Genomic DNA, 19,880 nt, shown 5'->3' with positions numbered 1-19,880 from the left:
TTTGATGTGCTCTTGAATTCGGTTTGCCAGAATTTTATTGAGTATTTTTGCGTCGATATTCATAAGGGAAATTGGTCTGAAGTTCTCTTTCTTTGTTGGGACTTTGTGTGGTTTAGGTATAAGAGTAATTGTGGCTTCATAGAAGGAATTCGGTAGGGCTCCATCTGTTTCAATTTTGTGGAATAGTTTGGATAATATTGGTATAAGGTCTTCTATGAAGGTTTGATAGAATTCTGCACTAAACCCGTCTGGACCTGGGCTCTTTTTGGTTGGGAGACCTTTAATGACTGCTTCTATTTCCTTAGGAGTTATGGGGTTGTTTAACTGGTTTATCTGTTCCTGATTTAACTTCGATACCTGGTATCTGTCTAGGAAATTGTCCATTTCCTGAAGATTTTCAAGTTTTGTTGAATATAGGTTTTTATAGTAAGATCTGATGATTTTTTGAATTTCCTCTGAATCTGTAGTTATGTCTCCCTTTTCATTTCTGATTTTGTTAATTTGGACACACTCTCTGTGTCCTCTCGTTAGTCTGGCTAAGGGTTTATCTATCTTGTTGATTTTCTCAAAGAACCAACTTTTGGTTCTGTTGATTCTTTCTATGGTCCTTTTTGTTTCTACTTGGTTGATTTCAGCTCTGAGTTTGATTATTTCCTGCCTTCTACTCCTCCTGGGTGTATTTGCTTCTTTTTGTTCTAGAGATTTTAGGTGTGCTGTCAAGCTGCTGACATATGCTCTTTCCTGTTTCTTTCTGCAGGCACTCAGCGCTATGAGTTTTCCTCTTAGCACAGCTTTCATTGTGTCCCATAAGTTTGGGTATGTTGTACCTTCATTTTCTTTAATTTCTAAAAAGTTTTTAATTTCTTTCTTTATTTCTTCCTTGACCAGGTTATCATTGAGTAGAGCATTGTTCAATTTCCACGTATATGTGGGCATTCTTCCCTTATTGTTATTGAAGACCAGTTTTAGGCCGTGGTGGTCCGATAGCACGCATGGGATTATTTCTATCTTTCTGTACCTGTTGAGGCCCGTTTTTTGACCAATTATATGGTCAATTTTGGAGCAAGTACCATGAGGAGCTGAGAAGAAGGTATATCCTTTTGCTTTAGGATAGAATGTTCTATAAATATCCGTTAAGTCCATTTGGCTCCTGACTTCTCTTAGTCTGTCTACAACTCTGTTTAATTTCTGTTTCCATGATCTGTCCATTGATGAGAGTGGGGTGTTGAAATCTCCCACTATTATTGTGTGAGGTGCAATGTGTGTTTTGAGCTTTAGTAAGGTTTCTTTTACATATGTAGGTGCCCTTGTATTTGGGGCATAGATATTTAGGATTGAGAGTTCATCTTGGTGGATTTTTCCTTTGATGAATATGAAGTGTCCTTCCTTATCTTTTTTGATGACTTTTAATTGAAAATTGATTTTATTTGATATTAGAATGGCTACTCCAGCTTGCTTCTTCTGACCATTTGCTTGGAAAATTGTTTTCCAGCCTTTCACTCTGAGGTAATGTCTGTCTTTGTCTCTGAGGTGTGTTTCCTGTAGGCAGCAGAATGCAGGGTCCTCGTTGCGTATCCAGTTTGTTAATCTATGTCTTTTTATTGGGGAGTTGAGGCCATTGATATTGAGAGATATTAAGGAATAGTGATTATTGCTTCCCGTTATATTCATATTTGGAAGTGAGGTTATGTTTGTGTGCTTTCATTCTCTTTGTTTTGTTGCCAAGATGATTAGTTTCTTGCTTCTAGGGTATAGCTTGCCTCCTTATGTTGGGCTTTACCATTTATTATCCTTTGTAGTGCTGGACTTGTAGAAAGATATTGTGTAAATTTGGTTTTGTCATGGAATATCTTGGTTTCTCCATCTATGTTAATTGAGAGTTTTGCAGGATACAGTAACCTGGGCTGGCATTTGTGTTCTCTTAGGGTCTGTATGACATCTGTCCAGGATCTTCTGGCCTTCATAGTTTCTGGCGAAAAGTCTGGTGTGATTCTGATAGGTCTGCCTTTATATGTTACTTGACCTTTTTCCCTTACTGCTTTTAATATTCTTTCTTTATTTTGTGCATTTGGTGTTTTGACTATTATGTGACGGGAGGTATTTCTTTTCTGGTCCAATCTATTTGGAGTTCTGTAGGCTTCTTGTATGCCTATGGGTATCTCTTTTTTTAGGTTAGGGAAGTTTTCTTCTATGATTTTGTTGAAGATATTTACTGGTCCTTTGAGCTGGGAGTCTTCACTCTCTTCTATACCTATTATCCTTAGGTTTGATCTTCTCATTGAGTCCTGGATTTCCTGTATGTTTTGGACCAGTAGCTTTTTCCACTTTACATTATCTTTGACAGTTGAGTCAATGATTTCTATGGAATCTTCTGCTCCCGAGATTCTCTCTTCCATCTCTTGAATTCTGTTGGTGAAGCTTGTATCTACAGCTCCTTGTCTTTTCTTTTGATTTTCTATGTCCAGGGTTGTTTCCATGTGTTCTTTCTTGATTGCTTCTATTTCCATTTTTAATTCCTTCAACTGTTTGATTGTGTTTTCCTGGAATTCTTTCAGGGATTTTTGCGATTCCTCTCTACTTGTTCTCTAAGGGAGTTCTTTATGTCTTTCTTGAAGTCCTCCAGCATCATGATCAAATATGATTTTGAAACTAGGTCTTGCTTTTCTGGTGTGTTTGGATATTCCGTGTTTGCTTTGGTGGGAGAATTGGGCTCCGATGATGCCATGTAGTCTTGGTTTCTGTTGCTTGGGTTCCTGTGCTTGCCTCTCGCCATCAGATTATCTCTAGTGTTACTTTGTTCTGCTATTTCTGACAGTGGCTAGACTGTCCTATAACCTGTGTGTCAGGAGTGCTGTAGACCTGTTTTCCTGTTTTCTTTCAGCCAGTTATGGGGACAGAGTGTTCTGCTTTCGGGCGTGTAGTTTTTCCTCTCTACAGGTCTTCAGCTGTTCCTGTGGGCCTGTGTCTTGAGTTCACCAGGCAGCTTTCTTGCAGGGGAAAAATTGGTCCTACCTGTGGTTCCAAGGCTCAAGTTTGCTCGTGGGGTACTGCCTAAGTCCTCTCCGCTGTGGCAGCAACCGGGAAAATCTGTGCCGCTCCTTCTGGGAGCCTCCGTGCACCAGGGTTTCAGATGACGTTTGGTGTTTTCCTCTGGCGCCTGGATGTGCACAGAGTGCAGTCTCTTCTGGTTTCCCAGGCGTGTCCGCCTCTCTGAAGGTTCAGCTCTCCCTCCCACGGGATTTGGGTGCAGAGAACTGTTTATCCGGTCTGTTTCCTTCAGGTTCCGGCAGTGTCTCAGGCGCAGGGGTCCTGCCGCTCCCGGGCCCTCCCCTACGGGAACCCAGAGGCCTTATACAGTTGCCTCTTGGGCCAGGGATGTGGGCAGGGGTGGGCAGTGTTGGTGGTCTCCTCCGCTCTGCAGCCTCAGGAGTGCCCACCTGATCAGGCGGTGAGGTCTCTCTCCCACGGGGTTTGGGAGCAGAGAGCTGCTGCGGTCCGGGATCCGCCGGTGTGGGACTTCCGGTAAACACAGGAAGTGCCCGGCCTTAGAGGAATTTTGCCTCTGTGTGTCTTGAGTTCACCAGGCAGGTTTCTTGCAAGGGAAAAGTTGGTCCTACCTGCAGTTCCAAGGCTCAAGTTTGCTCGTGGGGTACTGCCTAAGTCCTCTCCGCGGTGGCAGCAACCGGGAAGAACTGCGCCGCTCTTTCCGGGTGCCTCCGTGCACCAGGGTTCCAGATGGCGTTTGGTGTTTTCCTCTGGCGCCTGGATGTGCACAGAGTGCAGTCTCTTCTGGTTTCCCAGGCGTGTCCGCCTCTCTGAAGGTTCAGCTCTCCCTCCCACGGGATTTGGGTGCAGAGAACTGTTTATCCGGTCTGTTTCCTTCAGGTTCCGGCAGTGTCTCAGGCGCAGGGGTCCTGCCGCTCCCGGGCCCTCCCCTACGGGAACCCAGAGGCCTTATACAGTTGCCTCTTGGGCCAGGGATGTGGGCAGGGGTGGGCAGTGTTGGTGGTCTCCTCCGCTCTGCAGCCTCAGGAGTGCCCACCTGATCAGGCGGTGAGGTCTCTCTCCCACGGGGTTTGGGAGCAGAGAGCTGCTGCGGTCCGGGATCCGCCGGTGGATCCTGCTTTCAAATACAAAACAAAATGATAAAGTAGTTGTGAACAGTAGCTTGATATAGATGTGTGTATACTTATACACATATGCTGCCACAAGTTGGTGAGAAAAGTCTAGAAATTAGAAAGAGAACAAGGAGGGGGTGTATTGGAGAATTTGGAGAGTGAAGGGAGAAATGATATAATTATGTTATAATCTCAAAATAAAAATTTTAGTAGCTAGAAGTTTTCAGAGTGGTTTGGGTAACTCTTGGGAACTTACTCTTCTGATTTTCAACGTTCTAAACAACCTCCATGACACTGGTTCTCTGATCATTTCCTTGGTGTTCAGATACAGTAGGCGTTACACACCTTCTCCCTTCTCTGCTGCCAACTACCAGCAAGTGACAAAGTAAAGCTTGCTCTTAGGATCTTGCTTTTATCATAGCAAACACAAAATAGGTTATAATAATTTTCATTAAAGTCGGGTGTAAAACTGTTAAAGTCCCAACTTTTTATTTCTTTATTACTTTTTTATTACTTTTTTTAAATCGCAGATGGAACCTATTAAAGGTCTTTAGTTTATCACAGGAAGGTAACGGGTTTCATCAGGATGCCTTCAAGCACACATGTGTATCATGCATACATTATACATGCATCATGTGATCCGTCACTCTCTCCTCTTGAGCTAAGGGGAACCCTTCCTTTCCCAGCTTCGTTTGACAGTTCTGCTCCCCCCTCAGCCGGATTCCATTACATAGTTCTTCTCTGCATCCTCCCCTAGTCCCTTCCTCTGTTCTCACAATCCTTTGTTTTGTGACCTACAAACATGAACAGTCTCACACACATACTCCCATGAACACACACACTCACTCTCACACACACATTCACATGCACACACACACTCATACATACCACACACACTGTCGAGCGCATGCACACACTCACACACTTACACAAGTCACTCTCACATACATTCACATGCGCACACACTTTTTTTTTTTTTTTCGGAGCGGGGGACCGAATCCGGGGCATTGCGCTTCCTAGGCAAGCGCTCTACCACTGAGCTAAATCCCCAGCCCCACACATACACTCTTACATGCATGTATACACACTCACACACACATGAGCATGGTTTCTTTATATGAGAGGAAAGCTAAGGCACTCCGAGTCTGGCTTATTTCACCCAGTGTAATGACTTCCAGTTCCTTCTATTTTCACAAAATGCCGTAATTTCATTTTTTCTTTATTACTGCGTTAAATCCACTGTGTATGCACACCATAGACCTTTATCCAGGCTGGTTCCATTTCCTGATGTTGTGAATCATGGAGATGCAGCTATTTCTGGGATTGTAGACACAGAGTCTTTGGGATGTTTTGGCTGGGTTATACGGTGGATTGTTTTCTGTGTTTTGAGGAACTGCTACTGTGCTTGTCACAGTGTCTACAAGTTTATACACAGCCAGCAGTCAGTGTTCCTGTGCCCTCACATCATCACGGGCCCTATTTCATACTTACATGTATGTGTGTACACATGCATGTGTATCACAGTGCATGTATAACTTCCTTTAGTTGATTTTTCTCCTTTCAGGAAGTTAAATTTTGGTGGTAGTCATGGCAGATGGTGGTATTTGGTGTGATTATTGTTTCTTTTATAATTGAATTAAAATATAATCCACCATTCTCTGCTGTGTTTCTTCCCTCCGAACTTTTCAGTGTCCATCCCTCCTGACACCTCTTCCAAATTCACAGCCTCCTTTTCTTTAACTGTTATTATATATACAGATAAACAAACATAAAGGCAGGAAGGTAGTCTGACCCTGAGTAGTTTATTTTAGTCATCTCTGAGCACAGCATAATTTGGTGGGTTTTCCTGGTGATAACTCAGTTCCATGTGCACACTAGAGCTTAAGACATCCAAACTCTTTGTAACGTCTTCCACAGTGGTGGACTCCACAGATGGGCAGGCTCCTAGTAAGAGTCTGGTGGAGCACTTGGTATGGTCTTGGCTACATAGATAGCTCAAAATCTCCAGGCTATGAACTACGTTCACTCCCAGGCTTCTAGGTGGAAAACAGGTTACACATCCCTCTTTTTGAAGGGACAGCCCCATGGGTTTAACATTCCTGATCCCTTCCTGCTGTCTGTGAGCACAAGGACCTCTCTGCCTCCCCCAGTTGGGGGGAGGGGCTGGACTGTGTGTGAGATGTGAGCCCTGGCCTGAGCTGGAAATTGATAACAACATAAGTGGAGCTCATCAGAATATACCAAGGCCAAGGGAGTTGAGCCCAGGCTAGATCTGAGGAAGAGGAACAGGGTAGTAGAGAGTAGGATTAGGCATGCCCACCAGGGTAGACCTCAACACAAGATATGCAGGGCAGGCCTGGGCCTGGAAGTTTGATGTTATACAGAAGGGACGAAGTCACAGGACTCCACTGGGATAAGGACAGAATTTTGTTTTGCTTTTTTTTTTTTTTTTATTCCTTTTTTTTTTTTATTCCTTTTTCTTTTTTTTTTTTCGAGACAGGACAAATCTATTCTGTAGCTCTGGTTGTCCTGAAATTATGTAGACCAGGGTAGCCTCGAATTCACAGACAACCATGTAGCTCTCCTTCCCAAAGGCTGGGATTAACAACATGTGCTACCATCCGAAGCTAAAGACAGATAAATTTCAAAGATATTTTCTGTTATTGTCATTTTGCCTGGATGCGTATTTTTCCTGTATATTTTATTTTTACATTAAATATTTAAAGATTTTTACTTCGTGTGGAGAGGTTTTTGCCTACATGTGTGTATGTGTATAACGGGTGTCCAGCAGAGGTCAGAAGAGGACACTGGGCCCTACAGAGGTGGAGTTAAAGACAGCTGTGAGATGTGTAGACTCTAGGGGCCTAGCCTGGGTCCTCTGCAAGAGCAACCGATGCTCTTTCCATCAGAGCCAGCCCTCCAAAGATTAACTTTGTCTCCCCTTTTCTTCACTGTCTTCCCCTCTTTTGAAAACTTCTTTCACTAGTTGCCCTAGCTGCCTAATGCCTGCTCCCCCAACTTAGTCTTTTTTTCTCTTAAACTTTTTCCCATTTACTTTTCCCCCCTTTTCTTTTGACTTTCTCTTCTTGCAAAGTAATTTTGCTTTTAAACTCTTTGGTTTATTCTACATTGATGTTAATTACACCTTATCTTTTGTTAGTGTGTGTGTATGTGTGGTTGTTTTTTTTATTTCTCCTCATTCCTTTACAAGCTTTGCTTTCTCTTGAACTGATTACCATTTGCCTTCCTCTTTGTGTGAGGTGCTCATACTTGGAACATATGCGGAACAAATACCATTTGTTCATTTTTTTATTATTGCAAAATAGCCAGGATCAACAATTGCTTCTCATTTTTTGCAAAACATCAGAGCCTGGATTACAAGAAATTGGACAGTGCAGCTCCGCTAAAACTTGAAAACCTTCCTTGCTTCTTCGATTTGTTTTGCATCCATGGCTGGCTTTCTCTGACTGCCAGGCTGCAGGAACTTCTTCACATTGGGGAGGCTGCTGATTCTGCTCTTGAAGGCCTGTAATCCAGAAACCACAGCTTGAGAGCTGGTAGTACTCATGTGCACAACCCGGGGAATTCGAGCACCTCCCAGAGCACCATCAACTGCACGCTTGCAAACCGCTCCAGTGCAGACATGAGAAGCATGAAAAACCACGAGCGGGAAACCATAGCTCAGCCCCATTTGTCTTAAGAACTCCTTTGGCATCCAATTGCCATCTTCACTAGACACACCCTGTGGATCTGTCTCTGTGGCACTGTCTCTGGGGTGTGAAAGGACAGAGAACCAAAGACAAAGGAAGACATGGAAAAACTGAACAGGGCAAATGGAGACAGGCAATGTCCAAGTCTAACCAGAAGCAACTTGGCCAGTTTTCACACTGGGACACTAAGATGAGGTCACAGGGGTGGGGGTGGGGACAGCATGAGGGGGTGTGGAGAGGAACGCAGATTAGAGAGAGCAGGAGACAGAGCTGAGGCTCAGACACTGAGTGAGCAAAGACAGACACAAAAACACACAAGATTGTAAATGAAATTGAGGCTAGAAGCAGCCTGCCCGCAACAGGGGTCCAAGGAGAGAGCTTTGGGGTCCTGCATCTTTCTCATTACAAAAGGCAAAATATTCTCCCTTGGATACCATCCTCAAGTCTCCACACATAAAGACTACTTTTAAGCCTCAACCTGAGGGTCTAGGAGCTCAGTTTGCAGACCAGGGGCTGGGACCTCAGCCCATGGGCCCACCATTGTACTGTCAGAGGCATGTGTGTGGCTGCCTCTCTGAGGTGGTCTCACCTTCAGCAGAGGGAAAGAGGTCAGAAGGCTGGCATCAAACTCTTCAACATAGAGGAGAAGTTCCAGCAGGTGGATGTCTACCCGGGTCAGCCTGTTACCTACAAGGTAGTCTTGGCCATGGCTCTTCAACACCTGCAAAAATAAAGGAGACTGATTATGAACAGAAACAGTCGGGCCGGGGCCCTCACTCTCCCCACGTCTCTCAAGGCGACACCCTGCCTTTTCTTGGCAGGTTTTACAGACATTCCCAAGGCCTATGATGCAAGAGGGGACATGACAAGTTAGCTGTGTGACCTGTTTAAAGGACTGGTGACCTTTCTCTGTGTTTGCCACATTCCTAGGGCCTTCACACGATCTCCCTTACATATATTTTCCATATGTGATAAGTGCTTAGCCCTTGACACAATATGCTTCTCCGCCTTGTATGAAAATGATGGAGCATTGAAATTTCAGGACATTCCTCTCTTTATTCTCTGTTTAGTCTTTCATGGGCAAAGGCTTTACCTCCAGGACAGAATCATTCACCCCAGAGAACACCGGAGTCTGCCTTTCTCATTTCTCTGGAATCCAGACTACAGCATTGGCTATGATTCCTACCTCCACTGCCTCATGGCTGACATGCTTGGATTGTGCTTTCCCCCCTTGTCCAGCTGTAGTGGGCAGGAGTGAGTTTAACTTAGATTACTCATCACAGCTGGCTATTGTTATTTATTTATACATCCATATGGGAAAACATGGTTCTGTCACTTGGCCAGCACATGTGGCTTGCTCTTGTGATTGTAGACTTTGCTCATGTGACTCATCTTAACCCTCAGAGTAAAGTTGTCCATTGCATGAGACTTTAGCTCACCTCATTTATGGACTCCGTTCTCCTAGGTCCCACCTCCTCCAGAGCAGTAAACAAGGTCTCTCAGGAATCTGTAAAACGCCTTTACCCTCTAGGATCATAGTTCTGGCTCTTTTACTTGGCTGAAGTTTAAGTACTTCTGAAGTGCTCTTGGCTCACCTCCAAAGAGAAGCCCTGAGTGTGAGAGGCACTGCATGTGCACCGACTTCATTTGCTGAGTGGGCGTGGCTTTTCTCTTAAGATGAGACCCCAAGTCCTGCAGGTCAATTTTCCTTTACATTTGTTCATCAACCTCCTCCTCTCCACCCTCCATCCCTGTCCTTGTTCAGATATTTCCCCTCTGTCTTTGAAGTGCTATCAAATTCTCCTGTCAGGCAGCTGCTCTCAGGCCTCCCTCTGTAACCTGACAGAAAGTTTTCCCCAATCTGTTGTTTTCTGCAGTTTTTTCTAGAAGGGAAGCCCACTGCGTTCTGTAGGATCTCGGTCCTTCTCTGGGGTGGCTCAGCCTTCCACAGGCCCAGTGCTGGGTGTGGCCATGAACCCTGCTGAATGCTGGATGCTAGATTGGCATGAGCATGCAGTCCTCCTTCCCAGGCCACTGTTACAGTGCCCTGTGGGGCAGGGAGCTGCACAGCAGGCTCATGGAAGTGAAGGCCAGTGTTGCAGAACCTTTGTCTCCCAGCCTCTGCCTTTCTCTTGTCCTGGGGACTCAGTGTCCCCAGACTTCATGGAGCCTACTTACCTTTTCAAAGGCAGGCAAGTACCGGTTTTTGGTCCTGTCTTTTGCCAAGGCGGTCTTGGCTTCTCTTTGGTCTGGGGGACATATTACCAATTGGATAATCATTTCAGTCAGATCTAAAATACCCTCTGAATACATGTCAATCCTGAAAGATAAAATTATCCAAATTGTCAAGGGTTTTCAATGGTTCCCTGTTTTACATTTTAATCTGAAAACCTGAGAAATGTACACTAAAAGGTGGTTGCAAAGTTATTTGCTTCTAATGGGTCATTATCTTTTATATTTAACAGATACATTAACTTCCCCCATGAACATCCTGTTGGTCCTGATACATTTTTTAGAATTTTTTCAAAGGTCTCGTCTCATACATTATATCTAGATCACTGTTTCTACTCCTCCCAGTTTTTTAAAAAAAAGTTCATTTAATATATATGAGTACACTGTAGCTGTCTTCAGACACACCAGAACAGGGCATCAGATCCCATTACAGATGGCTGTGAGCCACCACGTGGTTGCTGGGAATTGAACTCAGGACCTCTGGAAGAGCAGTCAGTGCACTTAACCGCTGAGTCATCTCTCCAGCCCTTCCTCCCACTTTAAAAAATAATTGTTACGGGGCTGGGGATTTAGCTCAGTGGTAGAGCGCTTACCTAGGAAGCGCAAGGCCCTGGGTTCGGTCCCCAGCTCCAAAAAAAAAAAAAAAAAAAAAGAACAAAAAAAAAATAATAATTGTTACACATATAAGGTCCAACCAAAACACAAAGAATCACTGACCCCTCTTGATATGCAGTCTTGAGATACATGGTGGCATCTCAGAAGAAAACCAGCAACTCTACAATGGGCTCTCATCTCTCTCTCTCTCTCTCTCTCTCTCTCTCTCTCTCTCTCTCTTTCTCTGTTTATTCTCAGCAAGCATGCTGAGATTCTTAGAGCTAACAAGCTGTGGCCCCTGGAAACTCAAACAGAGCTCCTGATTGAGCAGTCAGAAGGGTCTCTGCTCATCTCTCATTCTCTTGCACAACCCAGAGACATTTTTAGTCAGCGTTAGAAGTTCTCCACCTGCTTTTCATGAAGCACATCTGTATGACTTCCACGTGCTGCTGCCAGATTCTGGGCTTGTTAACATTTATCAAGATTTGAATATATATATATATATATATATATATATATATATATATATATATTAGGCAGGGTTTTACTATGTAGCCCTAGCTGTCCCAGAACTCACTCTGGAGATCAGGCTAGCCTTGAACTCATAGAGCTCTGCCTGCCTCTGCCTCCTGAGTGCTTGGCTTGGATTAAAGGTTGTCACCCCAACACCAAGTCACAACTTGTCTGTTTCTTTATTCTGTTAATCCACAGCATATCCCTAGACCTATGTTTCCCCTTGTTCTAAACTGCATTTTATGTGACTTTTTTAAGGAAAAGACAGTCATTGTGATATTTTCACACCGTAGCATTTTTGGCCCCTTAAAAGATCATATTCTGTGTTTCAGTGCATCTGTAGCAGTCTAACAATATTAGCATATTGCAATGTTAGAAGAGTTTGATCCCCATTCCCTTCCACTTCCTTCTTCTCCATGCTAAGCACAAGAACATTTCCCGTGAATTCAGCCCTGGACCATGTGGCCCGGGCCTGCTTCCTTTACCTAACACAACACTTGATCTTTATCTTTGTTCTGTTGCCCTCACCACGCCAGCTATTTTCATGGCTAAATTGTACCATATGCTCCTCTCTCATCTGTTACTGAATATCTTGACTGATGTGACCAGTAGAAAATTATAAATAATTTTGCTAGGAATATTTCTATAGGAGCGCTGTTAAAGCCAAGACTCTATCTCCCATGGACATGACTTCCACACTCGTGTTCCTGGCTAATACCACCTAGCTCTTGAAACAACAACCCTGTGTGATACTCCCACACAGGGTTTATGAATGAAAGATTCTGCCGCAGCAGAGCGGCTCCCACTATGGATAGTAGATGCCATCAGCCTGGCTGCTTTAGTCCTGAATTAAAAGCTTCAGGTGGCCGTGGTCCAGTCACTGAAGCTTGAGCACCTGAAGTCATGATTCTACCAAGGCCACTCACATTTGCATCTGGGTCCCCATGCTGTGCTGGGGGCATCATCCTCTGCTGTAGCCACACTCACCTGAGCCCACCCCATCTTCCCTCCCCTCCACAGACGCTACCATACTTGGCCCGAGTGTTTGTGCCCAGAACCAGCCTGCTCCTGGACACAAACTCTGCCACTCTCTTGCTCACTGAAGGAGGGACCCAAATCCTTCCCTTGTTTCCCACTGAGGTAACAACAGGAAACACATCGTACAGGGCTCTCTCCTTCATGTCCTTCCCATAGAGGTCATATTTGGTGGCGATGTAGTTGAGAATGGCTCTGGTCTGTGCCAGCTTCATCCCGTCAATCTCCACCATGGGCACTTGGTCAAACATCAAATTCCCGTCTGTGAAAGGATGAAGGGGAAAGGTCTGTCAAGTGTCCAAGTCTCACTTCTCGGGAGCAGAACAGTGTTGAAGTGTCTGAACATGCAGAAGAAAGGTAAGGAGTGGCTGCCCGTCTTTCAAGTGGAATCTTGTTTATTTTAGCCTCTGTTTCCTCTCTGTCTCACCCACCTCATCCTCCTTTGAGCATCTCTCACTCCCCTTCACTTCCTACTCACATACATGTTGTATCTCTCATGTATGTTTTTATGTTCACATCCCTGGGTACATTCAGGAGGTGAGGAGGGCTGGCCAAGGGCCACCGTGCCACAGAGCTAAGTGGGGAGTTTGGAAGTCTACTTATGTTCATGGCATCAGGGTGTCCTAAGTCAGTTTCCTATGCAGTGAGCCGGCTTGTGGTCCTCCAGGCTGTGTCTGTCAGGGGATAGTAACTCAGCAGCAGCTATAATAAAAATGCCCAAGGAAACCATCCCAGCTGTTTCTCCACCCATGGTTTAATCCCTGGTCACGTGTGTGTGTGGTTGATGGGCAGTGTGGGTAAAACGCAGAGGAGTGAGTGAGCCTGAGTGAACTAGCTCACTCTGATGCAGAAATAATGAGAAAATATTCATGAGTCCCCAGACAAATCATTGAAGGCATCTGACCCCACCACTGGTCCCACTGGTCCCATTTCAGGTCTCTCAAGGAGCCCTACCACCTACATTATACCTCTCTGCCATTCGGACTATTCCCACCCACCGCCCACCAACATCGCCTTCAGACGGGCTCCCCTGAGGCACCTCACTGAGGACATACAGACACTTGGTGTTACCTTTCTTTAGCTTTTCCAAGTCTTCTGGACTCTGTATAAGCTTCTCTTCAAACTGAAAGCAGAAAAATAAAAGCATGCTCATTGGCTCATTCTGTTATTGCAGGATTGTGTATCATTTGAACTTGAGAGGTCCTTGTCAGGAACTTCATCTGCAGAAGTTAAAACTTCCAGTAGATACAAAGGAGTGTGATCATGGCCACGTGGAGATTCAGATCAGATCCATCGACAGGAGGGCATTGAGTACAATCAAGCTGCTCCTTCTTTACCTGTTCCTCCACCCTGAACCCATGATGGCCATGTGCAGGTCCTAAGAAGAAAGCAGTCCACTGGTAGGCAAACACTGGGACTGTGTTTACGTTTTGGGCTCTCAGGAAAGCCTACTAACTCTAGTGAGAATAAGATAGAACTTTCCAGATCTCCACCATAGCATAAGGCATGGACCCATGACCACTTTGGTGTTGATTCTTCTGGATTAATTTTACTAATTTCAATTGTGCATTTGCACAAACACAGGACTATGTGTGTGTGTGTGTGTGCATGTTTGGGGGGGGGGGGTTGTACATGTGAATTCATGCCTCTTGGAGTTCAAGATCATGGAGACCAGGAGTTAGAGACTCCTTTGGGGCTGGTGTACTGTCTTATCTGGGTAATGTGAACCACAGGAGATTTTCTGCATGTGCAGTAAGAACTCTAAACAGCTAAGCCATCACACAAGCCCCTTGTTAAAGCTGCTTACGTCAAAGGGCCGTATTTTTCAAATATTTATTTGTCTTTTGTATGAATATTAAATATTTTTATGTTCACACACCCAATGACAACCCAGCATGGCCTTTTACACATGTTACTGGGATCTGAATGCAAGTTGAACCTTTAGGCCCAGCCATTTCTCCAGCCCTCTAGAGTAATCTAAACCACTCTTTTCCCTTCATATTTGAAAGAAACTTTTAGCCTTACAGGGCTGAGAATCTGGCTTCTACCTTGCTTGGCGAGACAGTTTCCTAACGGTTCCATAACCCCACAGGACTGGGTTGATAGGCAAGGGAATGAGAAGTGTCAGCAGCTTGCACTGCACTCAGAGAGGTACAGGGAGCGGTGACTGTCGGCATCACAGAGGGGGGCTGAATTGTGATGGCTTGGTGGGGGTGAGGTTGATGGAGAGATTGAAGTCAGTGGCCAGCCTGCAGGTAACACCGAATCTGGAAGGTTTAAGGCAGGGTCTCTAACAGCCCCGCCCAGTGCCTTCTCAGTCACTGTGGGACTCAGGAGAGGAGGGCTTCTGTGCACATGGACCCATCCCCACTTTCCTCTTGTGCTGAACTCAGAACCCCAGTGGCTTAGCACATATCCCGGAGCCACAAAGCTGGCATATAGACTCTGGCACCCAATTATGTGTTTATTTAAAACCTTCTCCCTCCCGGGGACGGCTTGTCTGCAATGTCTCAGTTCTTATGCTCTCCTTCATTCAGAACGGATCCAGCTGAAGTCTGTTCATTCAGGAACGGAGAAAGTGCAATTCCACAGCCGACGTAAATACGTTGCCATGACACTGAGGGAGGACACCAGCAGCCTTCACAAGATTCCACTCCATCCTTTAAGCCTCCCATTCTGCTCCTATCCCTGGACAAGATCTCCAGCTAGCAGACTCCACTACTTCATCCCCAGGCATTCCCAACTGCTGAGCTACCCTGGTGGGAACGGGAGGTGTTCTTCCCAGTGGCGCCCCTAGAGGGCAGCACCAAAGCCTACCAGCATTTTCTGCTCAAAAGCTTGAAAGGAAAACATTTAACCACTGAATGCTGCTGTCCTCCTCACTTGGGCCACTCACACTGAACGCTGAAGCTCATAGGCATGGAGCCGTCTGAGGATGCGAGCTCATTCTTTCTTTTTTTTTCCCATCTTTATTAAATTGGGTATTTCTTATTTACATTTCAAATGTTATTCCCTTTCCTGGTTTCCATGCCAACATCCCCCTAACTCCTCCCCCTCCCATTCTATATGGGTGTTCTCCTCCCAGTCCTCCCCCCATTACCACCCTCCCCCCAACAATCCTGTTCACTGGGGGTCCAACCTTGGCAGGACCAAAGGCTTCCCCTTCCACTGGTGCTCTTACTAGACTATTCATTGCTACCTATGCAGTTGGAGCCTAGGGTCAGTCCATGTATATAGTCTTTAGGTAGTGGCTTAGTCCCTGGAAGCTCTGGTTGCTTGACATTGTTGTTCTTATGGGGTCTCAAGCCCCTTCAGCTCTTTAAGTGCTTTCTCTGATTCCTTCAACGGGGGTCCTATTCTCAGTTCAGTGGTTTGCTGCTGGCATTCGCCTATGTATTTGCCGTATTCTGGCTGTGTCTCTCAGGAGAGATCTACATCCGGTTCCTGTCAGCCTGCACTTCTTTGCTTCATCCACCTTATCTAGTTTGGTGGCTGTATATGTATGGGCCACATGTGGGGCAGGCTCTGAATGGGCGTTCCTTCAGTCTCTGTTCTAAACTTTGTCTTCCACTCATGTCCTCCTGACAGCCCCCTGTATGGTATTTGATAGTCCTGAGAAACCGATGGCTGAGTATTGCTGTGTTTTGACAGGTCGATTGTTACATCCTTTTGTGTCAGGCCTCTCTCCTTTGTGGAGGGTGTTTTAAATTTAACTCTACTTAGCTTTTCTAGTATAGTTTATCCCTTGTAATGCTTTTTATACTGTACGTGGAAAGGTGTGTGCGTCTGTGTGTGCGTGTGCATGCCCATGTTTGCTCAATCGCCCATGATGGTCAAAGGCATGGGACCCCTCTGGGGTTGGAGTGACAGGTGTTTGTGAGCAGCCTGCACCAGTCCTCTGCAAGAGCAGTATGGGAGTCTAACCACTGAGCCATCACTTCAATCTCCATTCCTTTAAACCATCTTTATCATGGAATCGTCAGGTTCTCTGTGTAAAACTACAAGATCCAAATACATGTGTCAATCCCCAGCTGCAGTCCACCCTGTTCATCTCTGTGCCCATCTCCTCTGAGGCTGACTGTAATGACAGACAGACAGGCAGTGTCACACAGTCCTACCACAACACATCAGCATGAATCTCCAAACATACACACTCATTTTGAAAGAACAGTGGCAGTCCTAAAACCACAACATCATAGCACAGATCTGCAATAATCAGTTAGTATCACCTAATAACCAATATTCAAGTTCCTGTGTCCACGTCTCAGTGTTTAATTTGATCAATCTCAAATAAATGGTTAATCAAATAAATATTTGAATTTTTTCTCCTGAAAAGGTCTTCTAATTGTGAATCCACTCTTCATGGAAAGCACAGTCAAATTTCACTATTTCGAATCAATCCATCTCCTTTTTAGTACAAGACAATTACCGGTTAAGTCACCCTTCCCACGCTTCTCCTGGCGTGGAGTCTCCCAGCTTAGAGGAGGATTTTAAAGTGGACTGAGGTCCAGCTGCAGAAGAACTTTGCACCACCTACCTCCACTCCTGCTGCAGCCAGGAGCCACCGGATGCACTCCATTCTGCCCCGGGCATTGAAGTAGTGAAGCACTGGCTTCCCAGACATAGCAGCAACTGTGCTTCACTGTCTAGGAGAGAAAGGGCAGAGATCAGTCGGGGAGCCTGTGCTATGGAGTGTGTTGAGTAAGGCACACTAGAGAAGGGCAGTCTGCCCCCTCCATGGTAGGCTTGCAGGGAGCCTAGGGAGAGCTTTGTAGCTTAACTTCTCACCCATTGATGACAACTGACCTGCAACTGCTCCAAACAAGTCTCAGCTGGCCATTGGCCTCCACCTTGAGGACATGAAGAGAGTTGCCTGGATCCTACAGTGATTAAAAACCTGGGAGCTGTTGGGCCTTGGAAAGCAGAGCCATCCCAGGGGGGCTGAGGCACAGTCCCTCCCCAGTTCCCTGTCCCCTGGACCACTCGGTTCAGGAGCTTCAGTTGGCTTTGTGTCACCCGGGCTGTGCCTGCAGCAGAAGGGGTGTCTCTTGCTGCTGCTCTGTTCCTCACTGAGACTGAACAGTGATTCACTGTGCAGAAGGAGAGTGGCCCATGTGTCAGCCTCACATCCCAAGGGAGGGAACATCCTATGGTGGACACCACATCGCGCCTGGAGGTCACTGAGCTTTGTTTAATCACAAAGTTCCTTGGTGCGGAGCTGTTGTCCTTGCAAGTTTACAGGAGGAGGAAAGACTGAGTCCGTCCAGCACATGAGGAGGAAAGGCTGGCGATTACACCTGAGTTCCTGCACAGTGGGTAGACACACTGGGTCCCTGCTGCTCAGTGACTGTAACAACATCATGGGCCGTGGGCAGAGTCTTTCACTCGTGATATGGTAGGAAGGTCAGAGTCTGTCTCTTTTAAAGAATTCTATTTTTATTTATGTGGTGTGCGTGTGCGTGTGTGTGTGTGTGTGTGTGTGTGTGTGTGTGTGTGTGTATGTGTGTGTGTCTGCGCGTTCAGTGGCTGCAAAGGTTAGAGGACATCAGATCCTCTAGAGAGGTGGCCTCTGCCTGCTGGGTCACCATCACCAGGCCTCAGCAGCATCCTTCTCCATCAGATGTTGGCCTCCCCGCCATCACCTTACAGCTGTTCCTCAAGGGCATTTAACACCTGCCTGCTGCACATTGTAAAGCTCCGTTCTTTTCTGTTTGCTTTTCTTCACCTTTTCCCGTGAGCGATAGTTTGCCCTGGACAGCTTCAGTCTGGGGGACGTCACAGGGCTCTGAGGTGCTGAGGGTCTCAGGGAAGTCCTTCGCTCCATCCTCCCCACGGTGCGGTCATCGCACAGCCTTGATCAGGCCTTGTGGCCTTCTTGGGGACATGTGTCCTGTACATGACATCCGTGCTGAGCTGTGTGGCTCTCTTTAACCTCCCTGATTCAGAGCTGCAGGCTTCCTAAGAGTCCTCTAGCCTGGTCCGTGTTTGTGGGCGCCTTGAACCTCAGCACAGGATTGGCCACCTAACTGCTTAGTGTCGGAGCTTGGAATCAGCCCGGTTCTTCCACCGACTGATTTCCTCCTGCTGTATCTTCTTACGTACTTCTTAGTTGCTGAAGGAAATGAGTAGGCGGCCTTTGCTCTGGTATGTGATGGAACAATCAGCCCACCATCCTCAGGTAGTTCAAGAGTCGCACTCTCTTCCCCTCTTGCTTTCTCGGGCTCACCATCTGAACACACAAACTGTGCTGGGTATCTAGATAATAAACTAGTAATAAAGTAACAAATCCTAAGTGTGAAACCTGCCACTCTGCTCTATCAACAGAATTGTCAAAGCAATGAGAATCCAAATGACAGAAACGGAACACCAAACTGGGAATGGGTTTTGGGAGGGTGGCCCAGGAGAGAGAGAGTGTGAATTTAAGTTTTTAAGTTCTGTGGGATTGGCCAACGCAATTCAAGAGAAGGACATTATTGGTCTTCATTTTGCCTGAGAGGACAAACCAGGTCCACTGCTCACTATCCTGAATCCCATGCACTTAGACTCCCTTGCAAAATACATTAAACCCCACCCGTTGTCTCAGTGACACTGAAGGAGGAGCAGGAAGGAGGGGACAGAGAAGCAGAAGGAGAAGAAAGAGGAGCAGGAGAGGAGGAGTGGAACAGATGAAGGGAAGAATAAAGGACAGGAGAGAAGGAAGGGAGACGGGAGGGAGCATGGAGGAGGGAGGGGGAGGACTGAAAGAAGGAATAGAGGAGGAGATATGGACACTACTGGACGTTCAGTCTCGAAGCAGTTCATGTGAACCGGAACCAAATACAGGTAAATCATTGATAATGGGAGTGAATATGATCAAAGTCTATTATATACAGGAGTAAAAATCACATAATAAATCCAGCTATTTTATACAACAGTGCATGCTGAGTAAATAAAACACTGAAAACCCATTCTCCAGTCATGCAGACCTGAGAACAGGTCACCCGGGTTGTAAAAGAGAGTACTGACCTAGCGAGAGTCGTGGCTTCTTCTCCACTCAGCTCCCAACTCCAGCTCCAGAGGAGTGTGCACGCCACTTTAATATGGTGACAATTCTTACCCAGGGTGTGGGGACCAATAGGGAACAGCCCTTCCCACAGACACCCATAGAGTCCAAGATTCCAGACTTTCGTGATAGACTCGAAAGGTGACAAACTGGGGGGAGGGGCTGACAAGGCGCTGCCATTCCGTGAAGAGCTTGATCCATTCATGCATTCCTTGGTTTAATGCTTATGGTCCTCTAAATCACCACTCTTCCGTGCCCCTGTGAGTAACTCTAATGAGACGCCGTGGTTAAGAAAGGAAGGAGGGAAACTGCCCTAGAAGCATAAATAGTACCCCAGAGTCAACCCTCGCAACCCTCAGCTATGTAACACTGTGACATTAAACTATTGGATTTGAGAGATGGCTTGTTAAGTGGTCTTAAACTACAGAATTAATGCACTGTCTCAAATTCTAGGCTAAGTTGAACATACAGGTTAGACAGCCCCCTGCTTGTTTTGTCTGATGAAGCATGCTAATATCCTACAGCAGCGAGGTATCTGTCTTAATCTTTGTCCTGTTTTTATCAAGAGCCCAAGGGCAGAAAGGAATTTCACAACTCACACTTATCTGGATGACCATCCCACACACTGTCCAGCCT

General features: G+C 45.9%; 1 protein-coding gene across 2 annotated transcripts; it reads right to left on the bottom strand.

The window, feature by feature from the left end:
• Positions 1–7,409: 7,409 nt before the first annotated feature.
• On the bottom strand, positions 7,410–19,250 carry Gsta5 (glutathione S-transferase alpha 5). Of its 2 annotated transcripts, none has more exon segments than NM_001010921.3 (7): positions 7,410–7,644; positions 8,418–8,549; positions 10,007–10,148; positions 12,332–12,464; positions 13,274–13,325; positions 16,740–16,848; positions 19,208–19,250. In NM_001010921.3, coding segments are annotated over 6 exon segments (669 nt in total). In that variant the 5' UTR covers positions 16,827–16,848; positions 19,208–19,250; the 3' UTR covers positions 7,410–7,521.
• Between the last annotated feature and the right edge of the window lie 630 nt (positions 19,251–19,880).

Source organism: Rattus norvegicus, chromosome 8 (genome assembly GCF_021556685.1).
Source record: "Rattus norvegicus strain SHRSP/BbbUtx chromosome 8, alternate assembly SHRSP_T2T, whole genome shotgun sequence".
NCBI lineage: Eukaryota > Metazoa > Chordata > Mammalia > Rodentia > Muridae > Rattus > Rattus norvegicus.
Note: the sequence above shows the minus strand (reverse complement) of the source record. Positions and strands in the feature narration are given on the sequence as shown.

What these genes read in the sequence shown, in the direction of transcription:
- Gsta5 (XM_087563266.1), bottom strand. Translation starts at nt 16,826, where the DNA reads ATGTCTGGGAAGCCAGTGCTTCACTACTTCAATGCCCGGGGCAGAATG. An exon ending in GACATGAAGGAGAGAGCCCT is followed by an intron (nt 10,149 to 12,331) that starts GTACGATGTGTT and finishes TTTATCTTTCAG; the next exon opens with GATTGACATGTATTCAGAGG. An exon ending in CCTCTTTCCCTCTGCTGAAG is followed by an intron (nt 7,645 to 8,417) that starts GTGAGACCACCT and finishes TCTGGATTACAG; the next exon opens with GCCTTCAAGAGCAGAATCAG.